The 26,291-nt window shown below is 44.8% G+C and overlaps 1 protein-coding gene across 1 annotated transcript in view; it reads left to right on the top strand.

Moving 5' to 3' along the window:
• LOC122555674 (uncharacterized) overlaps window positions 1-26,291 on the top strand; it is a 260,338-nt gene that overhangs the window by 185,954 nt on the left and 48,093 nt on the right. Inside the window, exons 32-35 of the mRNA XM_087993923.1 lie at window positions 3,160-3,267; window positions 14,947-15,128; window positions 15,245-15,308; window positions 25,016-25,090. Of these exons, the coding sequence (XP_087850049.1) occupies window positions 3,160-3,267; window positions 14,947-15,128; window positions 15,245-15,308; window positions 25,016-25,090 (429 nt within the window). The remainder of the gene's footprint in view (window positions 1-3,159; window positions 3,268-14,946; window positions 15,129-15,244; window positions 15,309-25,015; window positions 25,091-26,291) is intronic.

Here is a 26,291-nt window from a genome sequence, read left to right as displayed (position 1 = left end):
TATCTTCCATTCCTTTTCCACAGTAAATACTGATGCAAAATACTCATTTAGTATCTCCCCCATTTTCTGTGTCTCCACACAAAGGCCGCCTTGCTGATCTTTGAGGGGCCCTATTCTCTCGCTAGTTACCCTTTTGTCCTTAATATATTTGTAAAAACCCTTTGGATTTTCCTTAATTCTATTTGCCAAAGCTATCTCATGTCCCCTTTTTGCCCTCCTGATTTCCCTCTTAAGTATACTCCTACGGCCTTTATACTGTTCTAAGGATTCACTCGATCTATTTGGTTTATAAGCAGCCTGTGGGGTGTGCCAAACCTTACAGCCCTCCTAAAATGTAGGTTCGAAAATACCCTAGTTGTGGCCGAAATAATGTTTTGTTCAGTTCCAGCATCATGCCCCTGCCCTGTGTATTAATTAATTACTAAGACAGGCTAACAGATTGTTCATTTATTTCAGGTGTTCCTGGAGAAATAGTCAGTGGAAATGATGGATCAGCCAAACTTGTACTTCAAGTTATCTGATGCTTTATGTTTAAAGGGCTTCAGTTATCAGGAGAGTAGTCATGAAAGTGTTACTATGTGAGATCACACTAGACAGACTCTCCTTACATCTATAATCATTTCCACATTTTAATTGCAAGGTACTTGTGATTCTGTGTATAGTTAAAGTCTGTGGGAAGAAATTAAGCATTCAACATTTGTCCCTTTGATGTTTTAACAAGCTGCTTACTTTCTGTGGCAGGAGTGCCCAGGTACCTTCCCCTGTAACCGGAAAGGATATAAAACCTCCCGACACACCAACCCCCCTCATCTCCAACTAGGGCCCCAAAAAGTCCTTCCAGGTGAGACAGAGGTTCACCTGCCCCTCCTCCAACCTGATTTATTGTATCTGGTGTTCCTGATGTGGTCTTCTGTACTTCAGGGAGACCGAACGTAAACTTAGGGAATGGTTCACCCAGCATCTCAGCCGGGCCCACAGGGGCCGACTGGACCTCCCAGTCACTGACCATTTTGATTCCCTTTCCCACTCCCTTTCTGACATGACCATCCTTGGCCTCCTCGATTACCACAATGAACCAAACCGCAAACTGGAGTCTTCTTGGGCAGCCTACAGCCTGGAGGACTCTACATTGACTCCAATTTCAGAAAAGCTCCCTCCCCATCCCCTGACTCCCTTCCCAGCCCCTCCTCCTCCCTTCCACTGCTCCCTGCTACCAACTGGATCCATTTCTCCCATTCACTAACCATGTCGTACCCTTTACCTGTCTTCACCTATCCCCACCCCACCATCCTGTGCCCGCCACCCCCTTTATCTGCAGCTCCCCTCACACCCACCCCCAGTTCTGAGGAAGGATTGACTTCTCCACCACCAGATGCTGCCTGGCTTGCCGTGTTCTTCCAGCCTCCTGCCTGTCTACTTTCTGTGGCAGGGCTGGGTCGAAATGGCTTGTTTCTTTTCTGTGTGGAAATTCATCGAGGTCCTCAAAAAGACAGCATCATAACATAAAGACTACAACCTGACTTCCAACTTGCATTGTCCTTCTTCAGGACTGGAGATGGGTGTAAGGGGAGCTTCAGATAAAGGGGGTGGCGGGGGCAGGATGATGAGGTGGGGATAGGCGAAGACAGGTAGAGGGTACGACCTGGTTGGTCTTTGGGAGGAATGGTGGCAGGGAGCAGTGGAAGGGAGGGGGAGGGGCTGGGAAGGGCATTAGGGGATGGGGAGGGAGGTTATCTAAAATTGGAGAACTCAATGTTGAGTCCTCTGGGCTGTAGGCTGCCCAAGCATAAGATGAGGTGGTGTTCCTCCAATTTGCGGTGTGGTTCGCTGTGCCAATGGAGGAGGACAAGGATGGTTCTGTTGGAAAGGGGCGGCACGGTGGCACAGTGATTAGCACTGCTGCCTCACAGCGCCAAGGACCCAGGTACAATTCCAGCCCCGGGCGACTGACTGTGTGGAGTTTGCACATTCTCCCCGTGTCTGCGTAGGTTTCCTCCGGGTGCTCCGGTTTCCTCCCACAGTCCAAAGATGTGCAGATTAGGTGAACTGGACATGCTAAATTGCCCGTTGTGTTCAGTGATGTGGAGGTTAGGTGCATTAGTCAGGGGTAAATATAGGATAATAGGCTAGTGGAATATGTTTGGGTGGGTTACTCTTCGGAGGGGCTGGTATAGACTTGTTGGGCTGAAGGGCCTGTTTCCACACTGTCGGGATTCTAATTGTGTAAGAGCTGAATATATATTTCTTTGGGAATATGAACAGGAAGATGAAAGTTTGGACACAGCTGTACTGCAGAGCTCAAACTCGCTTTTACAACTCAAAGTAAAAGTGGAACTATATGCTCATTGATTACACAAGGTCACGTAACTTTTTGAAAAGTTGGATTAGAGTGTTTAGTGAGATAAACTGGCACAAGGTGTCTTTGAGTTTAAAAAAAAGCAGCTGCCTAGTGACTGCTTTTATTGTTAACTTGTAGTTAAGCACAGAACTGAGAGAAGACACAGTTGCCGTCAGACCCGTGGGTGCTAAAGAAACAATTCTCAAAGACTGTGCAAAGAAGAATTTCTAACTCAGGCAGAGACCTAGGTCTAACTGACTGGCTGCTGAAATTGAGGATTATCCCAGTCCATGGTATCATTGTATCATTACCAGAAATCAAAAGACCTGTGAGAAAGTGAATCTTGATCCACAGAATCTGAGTCTTTTTAGCGATGTCTGTCTTGACTGTTCTAATTGTGTATGAATGCGTGCATTTTGGATGAGAGAGGTTATAGTTTAGGTTTACACATTAAGGCTCAATAAACTGTTGTGCCCCTTGTTAATGGTTAAATGCGTTAATAATAAATCCATTTTCTTGTTGGTTTTTACCTTTAGCTTTTGACACTGGTCAAATTCAGTCAAATTACCATCCTAGTGAATAAATTGGTCATTTATATGTTTGCAACAGCTCTCAAAGTAGTGAGGCTTGGTTTCCAGGGTGCTGTTCCCATTGCGGTCATGGCATTTATTTTGGTTGTTTGGTGTTAACTTGGCTGCTGTGATTTTTGATTTCCGATATTTCTTTTGGTAAGGCAACATCTCATGTCCTTCCAATCTATTTTTAAAAAAAAATTAGAACAGTTTAGGACAGAGAGGAAATTTAAACTCCTTTTGTTTCAGGAGAAGGAGGGGATCCAGGAGAAAAGTCATGGCCCCGAATCATTTATGAAAAAGGCACTCGAGGAATATTGGGTGTTCCTGGTCAAAGTGGATTTACAGGCTCAAGAGGTAAGGAGCATGCAGCCCAACTCACTTTCATATGTCTTAGAATTTGGTTAAAGAATTGTTCAGTTCGTGATTGATGACTTATTCAAATAAACATTTCATTCTTTTACCTCTGGAATGAATTTGAACCCACCAAAATGAGATAATGAAAGTCATTCCTCAAAGATTAAGTCATTTGGGTGAAATGTTAACTTACTTCCTGGTAAGAACAAAGAATGTGGAACAGTCCAGCACAGGAACAGACCCTTCGGCCCACCAAGATTATGCTAATACATGATGCCTTTCTGAACTAAAAACCTATTGCCTCCACGTGATCCATCTCCCTCCATTCTCTACCTATTCCTGTATCTGTCATGATGCCTCTTTAACATTGCTATTGTAATAGCTTCCACCACCTCCTATGGCAGTGCGTTCCAGACACTTACCATCCTCTGTGTAAAAACCCTGCCTGTCACATCTCCTTTAATCTTAACCCCTTTTAACTTAAACCCGTGTCCCCTCGTAATTCACATTTCTACCCTGGGAAAAAGACTCTGATTATCCATTCTATCCATGCCTCTTGTAATTTTGTAAACTTCTATCAGGTTGTCCCTCATCCTTTGAAGTTCAAGTGAAAACAAACCAAGTTTGTCCAACATTTCCTCATAGCTAATACCCCCCCAAAGCAGACAACATCCTGGTTAACCATTTCTGTACCCTCTTCAAGGCCTCCATGTCCTTCCGACAGTGTGGTGAACAGAACTATGCACAGCATTTCAAATGTGGCCCAACTTAAGGTTTATTCATGTATGTGTTGAAAGCCAGCAGAAACCTGAACAGAATGGCTTCAAACATGGAAACATTCAGCCATTCGAGCCTGTTCTGCTGTTCACTCTGATCAAGACTGATCATCCAACTCTCTGTCCTGCTGTCTCTACCCTTTGATCCCTTTAGCTCTAAGAACAATGTAACTCCTTCTTGAAAACACTCAATGTTTTGGCTACAACCATTTCCATGGCGGAGAATTCCACCGGCTCCCTACTCTCTGGGTGAAGACATTTCTCATCATCACAGTCCCTGTTGCTCAGAAGGGAAGGGGGGGAGAGGAGCAGAGCAGTAGTCATTGGGAACTCCACAGTTAGGGGGACAGATAGGAGGTTCTGTGAGAACGAGAGAGATTCACGGTTGGTGTGTTGCCTCCCAGGAGCCAGGGTTCATGATGTCTCGGATTGTGTTTTTGGGATCCTTGAGGGGGAGGGGGAGCAGCCCCGAGTCGTGATCCACGTAGGCACCAATGACATGGGTAGGAAGAGAGATGGGGATTTAAGGCAGACAATCAGGGAGCTAGGGTGGAAGTTTAGAGCTGGAACAAACAGAGTTGTTATCTCTGATTTATTACTCTTCCCACATGCTAGCAAGGCAACGAATAAGGAGAGAGAGGAGTTGAACACGTGGCTGCAGGAGGAAAGGTTTCAGATACTTGGATAATTGGGCCTCATTCTGGGGTAGGTGGGACCTCTACAGGCAAGAGGGTGGGTGGAGGGGATATTTGCTAATGGTATTCGGGAGGGTTGAAACTAATTCAGCTGGAGGATGGGAACCTGAACTGTAGTTCCAGTGTCCAGAAGGTTGAGGTCGTGAGGTCAGAAATGAGCGTTCAAGGTCGCAAGAGTTCACCGGCAAACAGGAAGGTGGTTTGAAGTGCAACTACTTCAACACCAGGAGCATCCAGAATAAGATGGATGAACCTGCAGCTTGGGTTGATACCTGGGACAATGTTGTGGCCATTTCGGAGACATGGATAGAGCAGATTCTGGGATTCAGATGTTTCAGTAAAAACAGAGATAATGGTTAAAAAAAGGGGGGTGGGTGTGGCATTGTTAGTCAAGAATAGTATTAAGGTGGGATAAGGGACATTTGAGGATTCGTCTACTGAGGTAGTATGTGCTGAGGTTAGAAACAGGAAAGGAGAGGTCACCCTGTTGGGAGTTTTCTTTAGGCTTCCGAATAGTTCCATAAATGTAGAGGAAAGGATAGCAAAGATAATTCTGGATAGGAGCGAGAGTAACAGGGTAGATGTTATGGGGGTCTTTAACTTTCCAAATATTGAAATTAAACACTATAGTTCAAGTACTTTAGTTGGGTCAGTTTTTGTCCATTGTGTGCAAGATGGTTTCCTGACATAATATGTAGACTGTCCAACAAGGGGTGAGGCCATATTGGATTTAGTACTGGGCAATGAACCTGGCCAGGTGTTAGATTTGGAGGTAGGTGAGCTCTTTGGTGATAGTGACCACAATTTGGTTATGTTTACTTTACTGGAAAGGGATAGGTATATAATGCAGTGCAAGAGTTATTATTGGGGGGAAAAGCAATTGTGATGCGATTAGGCAAGATTTAGGATGCATAAGATAGTGAAGGAAACTGCAGGGGATGGGCACAATAGAAATGTGGAGCTTATTCAAGGAACAACTATTGGGTGTCCTTGATAAGTATGTACCTGTCAGGCAGGGAGGAAGTGGTCGAGCGAGGGAGCCGGGCTTTACTAAAGAAGTTGAATCTCTTGTCAAGATGAAGAAAGAGGCTTATGTTAGAATGAGACGTGAAGGCTCAGTTCAGACACTTGAGAGTTACAAGTTAGTCAGGAAAGACCTAAAGAGAGAGCTAAGAAGAGGCAGGAGGGGACATGAGAAGTCGTGGACAGGTAGGATCACGGAAAACCCTAAAGCTTTTTACAAGTACATCAGGAATAAAACAATGATGTGGGAAAGATCAAGTGTGCGTGGAGTCTGAGGAGATAGGGGAAGCACAAAGTGAATAGTTTTCATCGTTATTCACACAGGAAAAAGGCAATGTTGTCGAGGAGAATACTGAGAAACAGGCTATTAGACTGGATGGGATTGAAGTTCACAAGGGGGAGGTGTTAGCTATTCTGGAAAGTGTGAAAATAGGTAAGTCCCCTGGGCCAGATGGGATTTATCCGAGAATTCTCTGGGAAGCCAGGGAGAAGATTGTGGAGCCTTTGGCTTTGATGTTTATGTCGTCGTTGTCGACAGGAATAGTGCCAGAAGACTGAAGGATAGCAAATGTTGTCCCCTTGTTCAAAAAGGGGAATAGAGACAACCCTGGTAATTGTAGACCAGTGACCCTGCCTTTGGTTGTGGGTAAAGTGTTGGAAAAGGTTATAAGAGATAGGATTTATAATCATCTAGAAAGGAATAAGTTGATTAGGAATAGTTAGCATGGTTTTGTGAAGGATAGGTCGTGCCTCACAAACCTTAGTGAGTTCTTTGAAATGGTGACCAAACACGTGGATGAGGGTAAAGCAGTTGATGTGGTGTATATATGGATTTCATAAGGTGTTTGATAAGGTTTCCCATGGTAGGATTTTGCACAAAATACAGAGGCATGGGATTGAGGGCGATTTAACGGTTTGGATCAGAAATTGGCTAGCTGAAAGAAGACAGAGGGTGGTGGTTGATGGGAAATGCTCATACTATTATAGGACAAGCCCAACCGAAAACAGCCAGGGAATTCCTAGAGGCATGGCACTCATCCACAGATTCAATCAATAAGCACATAGATCTGGACCCAATATACCGACCACTGCAGCAGACAGCTGGAACTGACAACCGGAAGCGGCAGATTCAAACCACTATAAATGCCGGAGGAAGCATCACAGAAGCGCTTCACAGGAGGCTCCCAAGCACTGAGGATGTCACCTAGACAGGGGACGAAACGTCTGCAACACAAATTCCCAGCTCGGCAAACAGAACCACAACATATATTGTCTGTGTTTGCTGGTTGAGAGAGTAGGTTGATGAACAAATAGTTGCTTTGTATCAAAAGCATTATTGCTTTACTATAAGGCCATCAGCCTTGCAAGCAGCAGTAGGCCATTCAGCCCATCAAGGAGGAGACAGTGATGTCTGCAGATACTGGAGATCAGAGTTGAGAGTGTGTTGCTGGAAAAGCACAGCAGGTCAGGCAGCATCCGAAGAGCAGGAGAATCAACGTTTCGAGCCAAAGCCCTTCATCATTCAGTCCATCAAAGTCAGCTCCACTGTTCAGTGGCTGATCTGGCAATCCTCAACTCCACTTTCACACCTTTTCCCCATCAACCGTAATTCTCAAGAATTTAGAAGGTTAAGGGGTGTTCTGATTTGAATCCTTCAAGATATTAACAGCAAAGGACAGAGTAGATGCGGATAAACTATTCCCACTGGTTGGAGATTCTAGAACTTCAAGGCATTGTCTGAGAATTAGGGCCAGACCGTTCAGGAGAGATATTCAGAAGTACTTCCACACACAAAGGGTGGGAGAGGTTTGGAACTCTCTTCCACAAATGGTAGTTGACATGAAATCAATTGTTAGTTTTAATCTGATGTAGATAAATCTTATTATGCAAAATTATTCAGGGATATGGGCCAAAGCTAAGTATATGGAGTTAGGCCACAGATCAGCCATGATCTCCTTGAATGATGGAACAGGCTTGAGGGGCTGAATGGTCTACTCCTGTTCTTATGTTCTCTTACTGATTAACAATCTGTCTGGAATATATTTAATGATTCAGATTCAACAGCCCTCTGTAATAAAGAATTCCACAAATTCTGTCCCCCTGAGAAATGAAATGCCTCCTCATGTCTATCTTCAACAAGTGTACCTTTATTCTGAGTTTATGCCTGCTCAGAGAGAGTCATACAGCATTGAAATATCCCCACCATGCCAAAGTGATCAACAAACACCAAACTACACTAATCCCACTTACTTGCACTTGGTCCAGAGTCTATGATGGTGTAGTTTTTTCCCTTCCTCACAGTTAACGTAGTAACGATCTCTGTCCTGCTTTATAAAGATTGTGGGTTGTCTTCATGTGTCAGACGTTATCTGGGGGCCATGGCAGTGGTGGATCTCAACCTGAAATTCCTGATGAAAGGCTTTTGCCCGAAATGTCGACTCTCCTGCTCCTCGGATGCTGTCTGACCTGCTGTGCTTTCCCAGCACCACACACCCGACTCTAATCTCCAGCACCTGCAGTCCTCACTTTTGCCCAGAGCCTATTATGTCCTGGCATTTCACGTGCTCATCCAGATGCTTCTTAAATGTTACTAGAGCGGGCTTCCACCACCTTCTCAGGCAGCATGTTCCATATTTCTACCACCCATTGGGAGACTTTCCATTCCAGGAAACATCCTGGTGAATCTCCTTTGTACCCTGTCCAGTGCAATAAGGAATTTCCAATAATGTGGCAACCAGAACCAAACAGTATTCCATCTGTGGCCTAACGAATGTTTTATAAAGTTGAACCAAGACTTATTACCCTATATTCTATGTCCCAGCTAATGAAAGCAACATTCCAGAAGCCTTCTTCCACACCCTGTCTACCTGTATTTCAGGGATCTCTAGACTTGTACATCAAGGTCCCTTTGTTCCTCAGCACTCCTAGAGACCTGCCATTCATTGTGTATGTCCTTCCCTTATTAGACTTCTCAAATTACATCACCTCACAATTATCAGGATTAATTTGCATCTGCCATTGCTCTGCCCAATTTCCCAGCTGATGAAGATTAGACTGTACCCGAGACCATCCTCCTTACTATCAACAACACCAGCAATTTTCATGACATCTATGAACTTACTAAATTATATCTCCTACATTCACATCCAAATTGTTAGTATACATAACAAACAGCAAGGATGCCAGCACCGATCCCTATGGTACACCATTGGTCACAGGCTTCCAACCACAAACACAGCCCCCCATCAGCACCCTTTGCTTCCTGTTTGTAAACCAACTTTGGATTCAGTTTGCCAACCTGCCTTGGATGACCTTTTGGACCAGCCTTCCATGTGAAACTTTGTCAAAGGCTTTACAGATGTATCTAATCTAATCTTTGATTCTCCGAAAAGGGGTACAGCCATTCTGTATCTCCCTGTCAAGTTCCCTCAGAATCTTGTATGTTTCAGTTAGGTCTCCTCTTATTCTTCCAAACTCCAATGAAAGCAAGCCCAACATACTCGCCTTCTCCTAATAAGACAGTCTTTTCATATCTGGGATCAGCTGAGTGAAGCTGCCTGTAAGGCCAGTCTATCTTTCCTCAGATAAGGCAACGAAAACCGTTCACAGCATTCCAGCTGCGGTCTGACCCGTACATTGTATTGTTTTAGTTAAACCTCTCTACTTTTATATTGCAATCCCTTTGAAATAAAGACCAACGTTCCATTTGCCTTCAAAGAAGAACAAAGAACAAAGAACCTTACAGCACAGGAACAGGCCCTTCAACCCTCCAAGCCTGTGCTGATCCATATCCTCTTTCTAAACCTGCTGCCTATTTTCTAAGGATCTGTGTCCCTCTGTTCCCTGCCCATTCATGTATCTGTTTAGATACATCTTCAATGTTGCTATCGTGCCCGACTCTACCACCTCCACTGGCAATGCATTCCAGGCACCTACCATCTTCTGCATAAACAACTTTCCATCCATATCTCCCCTAAACCTTTTCCATCTCACCTTGAACTCATGACCCCTAGTAACCGAGTCCCCCACTCTGGGAAAAAACTTCTTGCTATCCACCCTGTCTATACCTCTCATGATTTTGTAGGCCTCAATCAGGTCCCCTCTCAACCTCCTTTTTAATGAAAATAATCCTAATCTGTTCAACCTCTCCTCATAGCTGGCACCCTCCATACCAGGCAACATCCTGGTGAACCTCCTCTGTACCCTCTTTTGGTAATGTGGTGACCAGAACTGTACGCAGTATTCCCTATTACTCACTGAACTTGGATGCCAGGTGTTTGTGATTCCTGGATGGTGATGCCCAAATCCCTCTGTGCTATAGCTTTCTGCTGTCTTTCTCCATTTAAATAATATTCAGCCCCTCTAGTCTTCCTGCCTATGTGCATAACTTCACATTTCTCTACATTAGATTCCATCTGCCAATTTTTCCCTACTCACTGAACCCACCTGTATCCCTCTGTAGACCCTGTGTCATTCTCACTTATCTTCTCATCTATTTTTGGGTCATATGTAAAATTGGTTGTCGAACATTCATTTGCCTCATCCAAGTCACTAATAGATTAGCATATATTACACACACATATATGTATAATATATTGTTAGTAACTGTGGCCCCCACACTGATCCCTGTGGGACCCACGATTCATAGATTGTCACCCTGAAAATGCCCTTACCCCTTATCCCAAACCTGTTTTCTATCAGTTAGCCAATCCTCTATCAATGCTCATATACTACCTCTCATTCCATGCGCTCTTGTCTTATCAACAGCTTAACACATAGAACCTTATCAGACACCTTCTGAAAATCTGAATCTATCACATCCACTGCTTCCCCTTTATCTATTCTGCTTGTTACCTCCTCAAAGAATTCTTATATATTTGGCAGGTGTCACTCCCCTTCAAGAAGCCATGCCACCTCTGCTTGATCGTGTTCTATGTTTCTAAATGCTCTGCTGTTACAGACTCAAACATTGGCTCAATAACAGACACTAAACCAACTGTTAAAGGATCACATGTTAACTTTGATTTCTCTTCACAGGTGCTGCCAGATCTGCTGAGCTTTTCTAGCAACTTCTGTTTTTGTTTCTGATTAAACTACAATATTCATTAAGGACCTCCCCTACCACCACCAACTGCAGGCTCAAATTCCCTCCGCTATCCCTGATTAGCCCTACCCTCACTCTGGCCATCCTCTTACTTCTCACATAAGTGTAGAATATCTTAGGGCTTTCCTTAATCCTTCCCGCCAAGGCTTTCTCATGCCCCCTTCTAGCTCTCCTAAGTCTTTCAGTTCCTTCCTGGTCACCTTGTAACCCTCTAGAGCCCTAGCTGATCCTTGCATCCTCAACCTTAAGTAAGCTTCCTTCCTCCTCTGGAGTAGATGTCCACATCCCTTGTCACCCAAGGTTCCTTTACCCTACCATCCCTCCCTTGCCTCAGTGGGACAAACCTGTCCAGCACTATCAACAGGTGGTTCCTAAACAACCTCCACATTTCTGTTGCGCATTTCCCTGAGAATATCTGTTCCCAATTTAGATGCCCCGGTTCCTGCCTAATAGCATTGTAATTCTCCTCCCTCCAATTAAATACTTGTCCATACTGTCTGATCCTATCCCTCTCCATGATTATAATAAAGGTCAGGGACTTGTAATCACTATCACCAAAATGCTGTCCCACTGAGAGGTCTGGCACATGACCTGGTTCATTGCCAATTGCCAAATCCAATCCTCCCAATGCATTCAGTAACTGCTTCCTTTCATATTGGGGTACACTCCATCAGATCCATGGCCTTAAATCTTCTCAAAACTCGCTAATCCAGGGGCCTTAATGCTTTTTCACCCAAGTAGTTATAGAGTCATAGAGATGTCCAACATGGAAACAGACCCTTCAGTCCAACCCATCCATGCTGACCAGATATCCCAACCTAATCTAGTCCCACCTGCCAGCACCAGGCCCATATCCCTCCAAACCCTTCCTATTCATATACCCATCCAAATGCCTCTTAAATATTGCAATTGTACCAGCCTCCACCACATCCTCTGGCAGCCCATTCCATACACGTACCACCCTCTGTGTGAAAATGTTGCCCCCTAGGTCTTTTTTACATGTTTCCCTGTCATCCTAAATCTATGTCCTCCAGTTCCAGGGAAAAGACTTTGTCTATTTATCCTATCCATGCCCCTCATAATTTTGTAAACCTCTATAAGGTCACCCCTCAGCCTCTGACACTCCAGGGAAAACAGCCCCAGCTTCTCCCTGTAGCTCAAATCCTCCAACCCTGGCAACATCCTTGTAAATCTTTTCTGAACCCTTTCAAGTTTCACAACATCTTTCCGATAGGAAGGAGACCAGAATTGCACGCAATATTCCAACAGTGGCCTAACCAATGTCCTGTACAGCCACAACATGACAACATGTCCTGTACTCAATACTCTGACCGATAAAGGAAAGCATACCAAACGCCTTCTTCACTATCCTATCTACCTGCGACTCCACTTTCAAGGAACTATGAACCTGCACTCCAAGGTCTCTTTGTTCAGCAACACTCCCAAGGACCTTACCATTGGGGCAGCACGGTGCCTTACAGCACCAGAGACCAGGGTTCAATTCCCACCTCGGGCAACTGTCTGTGTGGAGTTTGCACATTCTCCCCATGTCTGCATGGGTTTCCTCCGGGTGCTCCGGTCTCCTCGCACAGTCCAAGGATATGCTGGTTAGGTGAATTGGCCATGATACATTGCCCATAGTGTTAGGTGAAGGGGTAAATGTACAGGAATGGGTCTGGGTGGGTTGCGCTTTGGCGGGTTGGTGTGGATTTGTTGGGCTGAAGGGCCTGTTTCCAGTAATCTAATCATTAAGTGTATAAGTCCTGCTAAGATTTACTTTCCCAAAATGCAGCACCTCGCATTTATCTGAATTAAACTCCATCTGCCATTTCTCAGCCCATTGGCCCATCTGATCCAGATCCTGTTGTAATCTGAAGTAACCCTGTTCGCTGTCCACTACACCTCCGAGCACTTCTTCTCTAATGATTGTTATTGTACTTATTTTCTTCCCTTTTGACCCTTGAATATTTGGTAATTTTGGAATGCTATTCATGTCTTTCACTATAAAGATTGATGCAAAGTATTTATTTAATTCTTCTGCCATTTCCAGGTTTCCGATTGTTATTATTTCCCCAGATTCATTCTCTTTGTGTTCACTTTGGCTTTCCTCTTTCTCTATATATGGTGAAAGAAGTTCGTGCTGTTCATCTTGATATTACTTTGCACGTTTAGCTTCAAAGTTTATTTTCTCCCTCTACTTTTTTATGATTCTCTTTTGTTAGTTTTTAAAACTTTCCCAATCCTCTCACTTATCACTAATCATTGCTACATTGTATGTTTTTTCTTTCAATCTGATGCTACCCTTACCTTCCCTGGTAACTGTGATCTGTTTCTCACCTTCCTCAGATCCTTCTTCCTCAATGGATTAGGTATATGTTTCAACCCATGAACTGTTTTGTGAACATCTGCTGTTGTTTCTCAATTATTTTGCTGCTAAACTCCTTCCCTCATTCACTCCTGCAAGCTCTGCCTCATTCTTTTGTCAATATCCTTATTTAAGTTTAACATTATTATTTTTGACCCAAGTTTCTCTCTCTCAAACTGAGTGATAAATTCAATCGTGTTATTGTCATTGTTTCCGAGGGAATATTTTACTCTGACATCATTAGTTGGCTATAGAACATTCATTTTCCTCATCCGAGTTGTTAATATATATCGTAAATAACTGTGGTCCCAGTGCCGATCCATTAGTTACAGATTGCCAATTTAAAAGTGCTCCCGTTCTCCCATCTGTGTTCTGTTAGTTAGCCAATGATTATACATCACCAGATCCAAAATCACTCGATCCCCAGATGGATCCACAACATATTGTTCTAGGAAACTGTCCTGAGTACATTTGATGAATTCTTCATGGTTCCTCGGCCAATCTGACTATCCCAATCTATGTGGAGAGGGTGAGAACTGTAAATGCTGAAGATCAGAGTCCAAAAGTGTGCAGCTTATGCTTGAAGTGTTGACTCTCCTGCTCCACGGAATGGTGCCTGACTCTGCTATCCTAAACTTATGTCTAGATTAAATCAGTCATGATTCATGGTTTGCTTTTGTTGCATGTTCTTATTATCTCCTGATTTGTCCTTGTCCCACTGTCTAGCTGCCTGTATATTCCTCCTACCATTGTCATCCACCTTTAAGGAGTCTTCATCTTTCGATTCCAACCTGTACCACCAGAGATATATTTCCCTCCCCACCCCTATCAGCATTCCGCAGAGACCATTCCCTCCGTGACTTCCTTGTTAGGTCCATGCCCCCCCACCAACCCACCCTCCCCTCCCGGCAGCTTCCCCTGCCATCGCAGGAAGTGCAAACCCTGCACCCACACCTCCCCCCTCCTCACCTCCATCCAAGGCCCCAAAGAATCCTTCCACATCTGACAGAGATTTACCTGTACCTCCACACACATCATCTACTGTGACTATTGCTCTTAATGTGGTCTCCTCTACATTGGGGAGACAGGGCACCAACTTGCAGAACGTTGCAGAGAATGTCTCTGGGACACAAGCACCAACCAACCCCACTCCCCGTGGCCAAACACTTCAACTCCCCCTCCCACTCCACCACGAAAATGCAAGTCCTGGGCCTCCTCCACCACCAAGTCATAGCCACCTGATGCCTGGAGGAATAACGCCTCATCTTCTGCCTTGAGACCCTCTTCCTTCCCACCTATTCACTCCACCCTCTAATCCAAAATACCACCATCATCCCCCAACATCTTCTACCTATCGTCTTCCACCCTATCTATCTTTCAACCCCTTTGCTACACACACATACACACACCCCTGATGAAGGGCTTATGCCCAAAACGCCAACTCTCCTGCTCCTCGGATACTCCCTGACTTGCTGTGCTTTTTCAGCACCACACTCTTGACTCTGATCTCCAGCATCTTCAGGCCTCACTTTCTCCCGCCCTCTCCTTCCTGCCTGTCCTTTTAGAAACTCATATACCTTGGAATATCTCCCAGCTTTTTTCTCCTTGGAACCTGTCTCCATAATGGCAATGACAATATTATTTTGTCTCCTTAACTCAAATGTTAATTGTTTTGTTTGATGTTAAACTGACTGTAAATTTTTGCAACTGCTTCAGGTGAAAAGGGGCTTCCTGGGAACCCAGGAATCCCTGGATTGCCTGGCAGGCTTGGTTTTCCAGGCTCCGAGAAAGGTTTTCGTGGGATGAGGGGACCATCGGGTCTTTGTGGACAGCAAGGGCCAATGGGACAAAAAGGTGGAAGAGGCATTGTTGGATTTCCAGGAATGAAGGGGGACAAGGTAAGTATGTAAACATCACTAACAGCTTCATGAGTTATTTGTTATCACATCAGAAACATTGCACTGTACCACAAACTGTTCAATGGAATATTAAGTTGTAGTTTGTTTACTTCTAGGGTGACAGAGGACAACCAGGGTCACCTGGACCTGAAGGAACATCTGGTTGTAAAGGACAAAAAGGTATCCCCCTCAGTAAGATACTAATACATTGTTGGGCTCCTGTTCAAACCATTAATTATACTTGCCACTCACTTGGCCAACTTATTCTCACTGAACTGTGGGAGGAAATTTGAGATACCATGACTACTGATAGGCCACAAATTCACATGCTTCTTATTGACTGAATAATTGATTATCAATTATTTTTGAAGATTTCCTTAGATCTCCTGATAAAATGCAGCCTGAAATAACGCTCAGGCCACACGTTGTGAGGATCCAGGTTTAATACCCAGCCCACATTGAATTGAGCAGCAAGTGGGATGTTGTGATTGACCACTGATCCCCTGATCTGGAAATGAAATTGAGTTTTCCTTCAGATTGGAGTGAGGATGGTTTCGGAAACCTGTTACTGGTTTTAACATGTTGGCCTGGTTTAAATCAAGGTCAAAAAGCACAGCAAGTCAGGCAGCATCTGAGAAGGAGGAGAATCAACATTTTGGGCATAAGTCCTTTAGCAGGAATGTAATGATGAGGGCCTTATGCCTTAAACGTCGATCCTCCAGCTCCTCGGATGCTGCCTGACCTGCTGTGCTTTTCCAGCACCACACTTTCTGACCTCTGACTCTCCAGTACCTGCAGTCCTCACTTTGTCTTTGTTTCAATCAAGGCCTATATTCCTGAAGAAGATGCATGCAGTTCTCTACAACAAACGTCTGTCATGTTGACGAGCTTAAAATAAATCACATTAGAATTTCAGGAGAAAGAAACAGAGAGAGGGACTGTGGAAAGTTGGTGATAGTTGATTTCTAATAGATTGTGAACTGAGAGAGAAAGGCGTACTTTCCTCCACCCACAACAAATGACCAGGTAAACACATGTCTCGTAAATGACAGATTCACATTATAACATGCGGAGAATTTGAGTAGAAGTAGGCCATTCAGCCCATCAAGCCTGTTTCCTTTATTCAGTAAGCTCATGGTTGATCTGATTGAGGCCTTAACTCCACTTCCCTGGTGATTTACCATAACCTTTGATTTGAAACAAAAATCTGTCAACCTCAGCCTTAAATATATTCAATGACCCAGACTTGGCTGCTTTCTGGGGAAGTGAATCCTACGACCAATGACTAGGAGTAGAAATACCCTCTCACCTTCATCTTAAATGGAGCGCCCCTTTATTTTGAAATTATATTCTACATTCCCCCATGAAAGAAAACATCCTCTCACCATTTACTGTGCAACCCTTCCTGAATCCTAAATGTTTCAATAAGATCATTTCTTTTTCATACTGTACTGATTGTAAAAAAGGTCAGCCAGGTGGACCTCATGGCATATGAGATCCTTGATTGGGGCTGTTAACCTGGTCTGATCAGGGACCCCTGGCTGACAGATATAAACAGGAGTGTCAGAGGTTCTGCTCACTCTGAGAGCTGGCTCTGAGGGCGCTGGATCAGGGTCAAGGACTCTCCCTGTGTGAAATAAGGGGGACTTGATGATGGGATATTGGTCTCTGCAGAATTATTTCACATAACATCGAATGAGTTTAGGCTCAACATGCTCAACTTTTCCTCATTAGACAAAGCCCTCATCCCAGGAATTAACTGAGTAAATCTCTGAACTGTTTCTAAGGCAAACATTGAATATCCTTAAGTCAAGAGGCTAAATCTGTAGGTGGTGCAAGTGTGATCTCAGATCCTACACATTCCAGCTGATGGGATTATTCACTGATGTCTTTAATCTCACTTTACTACAATCTGAAGTCCCCACCTGCTTCATGAAGACCACTATCATCCTGGTGCCAAAGAGAACACATGAAATGTGCCACAATAACAACCACCTGGTGGCTCTGACATCCATCATTCTGAAATGCTTCAAAAGGTTAGTCCTGGCTCACATTGACTCCAGCCCTGGCCCATTTCCCATTTTCCTGGCCTTACGCTTATCATTGCGACATCTGGATAACAGGGATACCCGATGTCAGGCTCCTACTTATTGATCACAGCTTCGCCTTCAATACCATAATTCCAAAGAAACTCATCTCTAAACTCCATGTTGTAGGTCTCTGTTCTGCCCGCTGCAACTGGATCCTTGACTTCCTGACCCACAGACCACAATCAGTGAGAATAGGTGACAATACCTCCTCCATGATAATCCTCAACACCAGCTGCCCGCTAGCCTGTGTAGGGATTCTGGATCAGTGGTGCTGGAAGAGCACAGCAGTTCAGGCAGCATCCAAGGACAGGCAAAATCGACGTTTTGGGCAAAAGCCCTTCATCAGGAATAATGGCAAGAGCATGCTGAGACAATGGGTCGGCCAGGGTGGTCATGCTTGTGGATCTTGGGAAGGAGGTAGAACCGGGCAGTGCGGGGTTCCCAGACTGTGAGGTTGGAAGCTATGGGTGGGAGATCTCCTGAGGTGATGAGGTTCTGTATGGTCTGGGAGATGATGGTTTGGTGATGGGGGGTGTGGTCATGGTCGAGGGGGCAGTGTCCTCGAGTTGGCGTTTGGCTTCAGCGGTGTAGAGGTCAATGCGCCAGACTACCACTGCGCCTCCTTTATCCGCTGGCTTGATGGTGAGGTTGGGATTGGAGCAGAGGGATTGGAGGGCTGCACATTGTGAGGGTGAGAGGTTGGAGTGGGGGAGGGGGGTAGACAGGTTGAGGCAGTTAATGTCCCGGCGGCAGTTGGAAATGAAGAGATTGAGGGCAGGTAATAGGCCAGCACGGGGTGTCCAGGTGGATGCAGTGTGTTGGAGGTGGGCGAAGGGGTCCTCGGAAGGTGGGCGGGAGTCCTGATTGTGAAAGTAAGCTCGGAGGCGGAGGCGACGGAAGAATTGTTCGATGTCACGGCGTGTAGTAAATTCATTGATGCGTGGACGGAGGGGGATGAAGGTGAGTCCTTTGCTGAGGACTGATCGTTCGTCCTCAGTGAGGGGGAGGTCTGGGGGGATGGTGAAAACTCGGCAGGGCTGGGAGCTGGGAGCTGGTGTGGGTGTAGAGCTGGGAGTGGGGGTGGAACCAGTACCTGGAGTGGGTGTGATGGTGGGGGGAATGGGGGTGGAGTCATGAGCAGGGGTAGTGTTCCCCTCAGGGGTATGGGAGCCGGGAATGGTGACAGTGGGATCTGTGGGGGGCATGTCAGCAGAATGCAGGTGAGTGGCGCTGGTGGGGCGGAAGTGGTGGTGACCACGGCAGTAGGGGTGGGGGAAGTCACTGTGCGTGTGGCATCGGCGATGATGTGAGGGCCGGAAGTGGCTGTGGGAGTGGCCATGATGGGGGCGGAAGTGACATCATCAATCAGCGGGGGGGTGGCAGCTGCATCAGCCGCATGGCTAATGGCGTCTGAGTAGATTGTGAGGCCAGGGGAATCTTCTGGAATGTTTGAGGAGCACTGGTTATGGAATTGGGTAGATAAAAGTTTGTTGTACTTACAGTTTTTGATGTTTGAGATGGAATTGAAATACTGTTTGTTGAGAGTATGGATTCTCCTGAAGATGTAGTACAGAGTGGGTCCTTTACAATTCGAGAGAATATGGCCCTCAGCTGAGGCAGGGCAGACTGTAGAGAGGTTAGGTGCCGGCGCATTGCTGCAAGTGTGGAGCGGAGGATCTTGAAGGAGAACTGGTGCTGGTGTTTTTGAATCTGTAGTCTGTACTGTTTGTCCTGTTCGGGTCCGAACTCTGCTGGTTTAGAGGTGGTCCGGAGTCCGTGTGGGATGAGTTGGATACGGAGGCAGGCACTGAGGAAGCAAATGTGGCTGTAGTAGCGAGTTTGTTTCACGACATGGTTGAAGAGCTTCAGGGCAGAGGAAATGACCTGGGAGTTGCAGTGGGAGAGGGACTCCCTGAGATTCTTGTAGAGAGAGGAGGAAAGCTTCTTCAAGGCAGGCATCCTTACAAGAGGATTCGCAGTAGGGTTAAAATCAACGAGGTAAAAACAATGACTGCAGATGCTGGAAACCAGATTCTGGATTAGTGGTGCTGGAAGAACACCGCAGTTCAGGCAGCATCCAAGGAGCTTCGAAATCGATGTTTTGGGCAAAAGCCCTTCATCAGGAATAATGGCTTCCTCGCTAGCCTGTGTACTCAGCCCCTTACTATACTGCTTGTACTCTCATGACTGTGCTGCCAAATTTCATCTGAACTCCATCTACAACTTGGCTGATGACACCACCATTGTAGGCCGGATATCAAACAATGACAAGACAGAGTACAAGAGACAGAGTGCTTGGTGATTTGGTGAAAAGGTAGCAATCAGCAAAATGAAAGAGCTGGTCATTGGCTTCAGGGAGCAAGGTGGAGGGTCCACCTCTATCTACATCAATGGAACTGAGGTGGAGATGGTGGAGAGCGTCACTTTTCCAGCAACACATTTTTCAACTCTGATCTCCAGCATCTGCAGTCCTCACTTTCTCCTAACAATCTGTCCTGGACCGGCCACGTTGATGTGACAGCCAAGTAAGCACAACAATGCCTCTACTTCCTCATTCATTCTGGATGCAATACACTTGGTATGACATCTGCTCTACACTGTGAGAAACTATAGAGAGTTGTGAACACAGCCCAGTCCATCCCACAAGCCAACCTTCTATCCATTGACTGTCTCCACTTTCACTGCCTTGAAAAGGCAGCCAAATTCATCAAAGACCCCTCCCATCCCAGTTATAACCTCTTCCGTCAGGCAGAAGATACAGAAGCTTAAACACAGGATTGGAGTCAGGTGGATCTCATTGAGTATGAGATCCCTGATTGGGGTTGTTAACCTGGGCCAATCAGGGAGTCCTGGCTGACAGAGATAACCAGAAGATTTTGGACAGTCTCCTCATTCCAGGGATTGGCCCTGAGCTAGCTGGTCAGAGCACATGTACTGTGCACATGTAAGTTAAAGGTGACGTGATGAAGGGATACTGGTCTCTGTGCAGTCATTTTACAAATATCCCAACAAGTTCAAAAACAGATACTTCTCCACTGTTATTAGACTTCTGAACGGATCTCTCAAATTTCAACTTTAAATGTTGATCTTATTCTTTCTGCACTTTCTCTGCAGCTGTAACACTGTATTCTTCGCTCTGTTCTATCACTATAACACACTTCATGCAGTGTGATCTACCTGTACTGCACACAAAACAAAACTTTTAACTGTACTTAGGTATGTGACAATAATAGATCAAATCAAAACTCACCAATGCACTGCAGACATGTATCAGTACATTCAAACTTCAATGCTGAAAATGTGTTGCTGGAACAGCGCAGCAGGTCAGGCAGCATCCAGGGAACAGGAGAATCGACGTTTCGGGCATAAGCCCTTCTTCAAACTTCAATGCCTTATTCCTCTTGAAATAAAAGCCAACATTTTATTTGTTTTCCCAATCACTTTCTGTACTTGCATATCAACATTTTGTGGGTTCATGCAAAAGAACACTCAGATCTTTATAGAATAATAGAATCTGTACAGTGGGGAAACAGGCCATTCAGCCCATTGAGATCACACTGACAAACAGCATCCCACCTAGACCCATCCGCTACCCTACCCCTGTACCCTGCATTTCCCATGGCTCTGGGCTCCATGGGGCAATTTAACATGGCCAATCCACCCTAACCGACACACCTTTGGACTGTGAGAGGAAACCCACCAGAGTTACCGAGGCAGGAATTAAACCTGAGTCCCTGATGCTGTGAGACAGCAGTGCTAACCACTGAATCACCATGCCAGCCCACAGAATACTGCAGTTTCACTCCATTTAAATAAAACTCTGATTTTCTTTTCTTCCTATAAACAATGACAATGTCCTATTTTCCCACTTTATGCAACCTGCCAAATTTTTGCCCACTGATGTAACCTTTACCCACTTGCAAACTTTGTGTTTGCTTCACATTTGCATCCCTTTATTGAAAATATGTTCATGGGATATAGGCATCACTGGCTATGTTGGCATTTGTTGCCCATCCCTAATTGCCCCTTGATGAGATGGTGGTAAGTAGCCATGTCAGAGCATTGAACACCTTGATATGTTAGAGAAACCCAGAGCACTATTACAGAGCGAGTTCCAGGTTTCTGATCCAACAACAATGAAAGGGTGGCTTACGGTGGTATGGAGCTTGGAGGGAAACGTGGAGGTGATGGTGTATCCATAGATCAGATGCCCTTGTCTTTCTAAGTAGTTGAACTTGTGGGTTTGTGCTCAGAACATGGGTGAGTTACTGCAGTGCATCTTGTAGGTGCTACACACTGTTGCAATTGTTTAAGATAGTGTATGGGGTGACAATCAAGTATACTGTTTTGTCCTGGATGGTGTCAAACTTCTTGAGTGTTGTTGGAGCTGCACTTGTCCAGGCAAGTGAGGAGTAATGCATCACACTCCTGACTTGTACCTTGTGGAAGCCTTTGTGGAGACAGGGGATAGTTATTCACTATTAAATTCCCAGCCTCTCAGCTACTCTTGTAGCCATTGTATTTTTAATGGTTGATCCAGTTGAGTTTCTGGTCAATTGTAATCCACAGGAGGTTGGTAGTGGGGGAACTCAGTGATGGTAATACCATTGAATGTCAAAGGGCAATGGCTATATTCTCTCTTGTTGGAGAAGGTCCTTGTCTGGCTCTTTTGTCATGCAAATGTTACATTCCTACTTATTTTTGGATTGACTGCTAATAGTTAATCCTTTCATCCAAGTCATTGAGATATACTGGAAATAGTTGAAATCCCAGTGTTGATTCCCACTAGAATCACAGTGCAGAATGAAACCCATTGAGTCTGTGTCAGCTCACAGAATGATCACTTCATCTGGTGCCATTCCCTAGTCTTCTCCCTGTAACCTTGCACATTGTTCTTTCCAAATAACCAATCAATTCTCTTTTGAATTAGTTTATTTGTGGTTTCACTGCATTCTCAGGCTGTGCATTCCAGACTCAATCCCTGATTTTTTTTTCCCTCATATCACTTATTTGCTTCTTTTACTGATTACTTTAAATCTGTTTGCCAACCTGAAAATAGTCTATTAACTGTGACTCTGTAAGATAAGTGATTACAGAGTCAGAAGTGATATCTTCACGTGGATATGGTCACTAGATCTATACATCAAAGTGGTGCTGGAAAAGCACAGCTGGTCAGGCAGCATCCGAGGAGCAGGAAAATCAACGTTTCGGGCAAAAGCCCTTCATCAGGAATTCCTGATTAAGGGCTTTTGCCCGAAAGGTCGATTTTCCTGCTCCTCGGATGCTGTCTGACCTGCTGTGCTTTTCCAGCACAACTCTGATGTAAACTCTGGTTTCCAACATCTGCAGCCCTCACGTTTGCCTATGGTCACTGGATCCTCTGGCCATGTGAAGATATCACCTCTGACACTGTAAGCTCTTAGCTTATGCCGTAAAGCTTTTATGTACTACCTTATCAAATGTCTTCTGGAAATCCAAACATACTCAATCCAATGGTTGTCAACCCTACTTGTTACATCCTCAAAGAACATGAATGCATTCTCAAATTCAGCCAAATCTTATTTATTATAGAACATAGAACATTACAGCACAGTACAGGCCCTTCGGCCCTCGATGTTGGACTGACCTGTGGAACCAATCTGAAACCTATCTAACCTACACTATCCCATTTTCATCCATATGCTTATCCAATGACCATTTAAATGCCCATAAAGTCGGTGAGTCTACTACTGTTGCAGGCAGTGCATTCCATGCCCCTACTAATCTCTGAGTAAAGAACCTACCTCTGACATCTGTCCTACATCTATCACCCTTCAATTTAAAGCTATGTCCCCTCGTGCTCGCCATCACCATCTGAGGAAAAAGGCTCTCACTTTCCACCCTATCTAACCTTCTGATTATCTTATATGTTTCAATTAAGTCACCTTTCAACCATCTCTCTAACATAAACAGCCTCAAGTCCCTCAGCCTTTCCTCATAATATCTTCCCTCCATACTAGGCAACATCCTAGTAAATCTTTTCTGAACCCTTTTCAAAGCTTCCACATCCTTCCTATGTGGTGACAGAACTGTATGCAATACTTCAAATATGGCCGTACCAGGGTTTTGTACAGCTGCAGCATGATCTCATGGTTCTAAAACTCAATCTCTCTCCCAATAAAAGCTAGCACATTGTATGCCTTCTTAACAACCCTCTCAACCTGGGTGTCAACCTATGCTCATCTACACTGCCAAAAATCTTACCATTAGCCCAGTAGTCTGCATTCCTGTTACTCCTTGCAAAGTGAATCACTTCACACTATTCTGCATTAAACTCCATTTGCCACCTCTCAGCCCAGGTCTGCAGCTTATCGATGTCTCTCTGTAACCTACAACATTCTTCATCACTATCCACAACTCCACCAACCTTAGTGTCATCCGCAAATTTACTAACCCATCCTTCTACACCCTCATCCAGGTCATTTATAAAAATGACAAACAACAGTGGACCCAAAACAGATCCTTGTGGTACCCCACTAGTAACTGAACTCCCATCAACCACCACTCTCTGTCTTCTTTCAGCTAGCCAATTTCTGATCCGAACCGCTAAATCACCCTCAATCCCATGCCTCTGTATTTTGTGCAACAGCTTACTTTGGGGAACCTTATCAAATGCCTTACTAAATCCATATACACCACATCAACCACTTTACCCTCATCCACCTGTTTGATCACCTTCTCAAAGAACTCAGTAAGGTTTGTGAGGCATGACCTACTCTTCACAAAACCTTGTTGACTATTCCTAATCAACGTATTCCTTTCTGGATGGTTATAAATCCTATTCTTCTAACCTTTTCCAACACTTTACCCACAATTGAAGTAAGGCTTACTGGTCTATAATTTCCAAGTTGTCTCTACTCCCCATTCTTGAACAAGGGGACGACATTTGCTAGCCTCTAGCAGGTAATGATGACATAAAGATCAAAACCAAAGGCTTGACAATCACCTCCCTGGCTTCCCAGAGAATCCGAGGATAAATCCCATCTGGCCCAGGGGACTTATCCATTTTTACACTTTCCAGAATTGCTAACACCTCCTCCTTGTGAACCTCAATCCCATCCAGTCTAGTAGTCTGTTTCTCAGTATTCTCCTCGACAACATTGTCTTTTTCCAGTGTGAATACTGACAAAAAATATTCATTTAGTGCTTCCCTTATCTTCTCTGACTCATGCACAACTTCCCACTACTATCCTTGATTGGCCTAACCTTACTTGAGTCATTCTTTTATTCCTGATATACCAATAAAAAGCTTTAGTTTTCCTTGATCCTATCCACCAATGACTTCTCATGTCTCCTCCTGGCTCTTCTGAGCTCTCTCTTTAGCTCTTTCCTGGCTAATTTGTAACTCTCAAGTGCCCTAACTGAGCCTTCATGTCTCATTTATGGGCGGCACGGTGGCACAGTGGTTAGCACTGCTGCCTCACTGCGCCAGAGACCCAGGTTCAATTCCCGACTCAGGCGACTGACTGTGTGGAGTTTGTACCTTCTCCCCGTGTCTGCGTGGGTTTCCTCCGGGTGCTCCGGTTTCCTCCCACAATCCAAAAATGTGCAGGTCAGGTGAATTGGCCATGCTAAATTGCCCGTAGTGTTAGGTTAAAGGGGTAAATGTAGGGGTATGGGTGGGTTGCGCTTCGGCGGGTCGGTGTGGACTTGTTGGGCCGAAGGGCCTGTTTCCACACTGTAAGTAATCTAATCTAACATTAGGACTCATTATATTGTCTTCTTTTAAAAATAAACTATTAATGCTTCTCTTAACAGGTGATATTGGTGACTCTATTAGTTTGAACGGATTGCCTGGAATCAAAGGGCAGACTGGTGACACTGGAGAACCAGGTAAATATGTACCTGTTTAATTATCAGAAGTTCCAATGTCTAAGTCGATCATTTGATCATGGCACTGTCTATTGATAGCTGAAAATGTGTTGCTGGAAAAGCGCAGCAGGTCAGGCAGCATCCAAGGAGCAGGAGAATCGATGTTTCAGGCATGAGCCCTTCTTCAGGAATGTCTATAAGGGAAGCACTGTCTATTGACACCCAAACATTATTTTTCAGGACAGTGTGAACTGTTAGGTTGAAGTCTTTTCCCAGAAGGTGAATCCCAAAAGCGATGTCTCCTGATCACTTGCTGTATCTTTGGAGGAATGGTGGGGAAGGCTCTCAAAAAACTGTTTTGAAGTTTTTGTCAGATTTTCACTAACGTTTACCCCAATGTGGCTTTGGCCAAATGGAAACATTTCACCTAAATGTTTTGTGTGGAAGAAGACTGATTGATCTGACTGACTGTTAGGGAAATACTAAGTCATTTTGTCCAAGTCCTTGAGAGAAATTGTAAATAATACTGCCCCCAGCATTGATCCCTTCAGCCCTTCACTAGAATCACAGTGAAAAAGGAGGCCATTCCACCCATCATGTCTGTGACAGCACTTCAAACATCATATCACCTGTGCACAGCACAAAACCACCTTTCTGATATAATTACAGTTGTAGAAAGTTAGCTAGTGTGCATCTTAGGAACATCACTCTGACCAAATAGAGTACACTATCCTGAAGCTGGGATGAAGCCATGTTATAAGGTACAGTAGTGAGAGTTTTACTTGATACGTAGCTGAGTGATTTATGGAATAGAATCCCTACTGTTTGGAAGCAGGCTATTCTGTCCATTGTGTCCACACTAACATTCCAAAAAGCTTCCTACCCAGAGCCACCCTCTGGCCCTATCCCAGTAATCCTGCATTTCCTATGGCTCATCCTCCTTGCCTGCATTTCCCTGAACACTATGGGCAATTTAGCATGGCCAGTCCACCTCACCTGCACACCTTTGGACTGTGGAAGGAAACCCACGAAGACACAGGGAGAACATGCAAATTCCACACAGACAGTCACTCGAACCTGGAGAAGAGGCATGAGTTGTCCTTGATAGATTGGGGAGAGCTACTTAAAGGGATGACAGTGCATAGGCAATGGCAAACATTCAAGGAACGCATGGGTGATCTGCAACAACTGTTTATTCCTGTCCGGCACAAAAGTAAACTGA

Source organism: Chiloscyllium plagiosum, unplaced genomic scaffold (genome assembly GCF_037043375.1).
Source record: "Chiloscyllium plagiosum isolate Xiang-an unplaced genomic scaffold, Cpla_swu_hap1 HiC_scaffold_13, whole genome shotgun sequence".
Lineage (NCBI taxonomy): Eukaryota > Metazoa > Chordata > Chondrichthyes > Orectolobiformes > Hemiscylliidae > Chiloscyllium > Chiloscyllium plagiosum.
The sequence above is the reverse complement of the archived record's forward strand: the minus strand, read 5'-3'. Positions and strand labels throughout refer to the sequence as shown.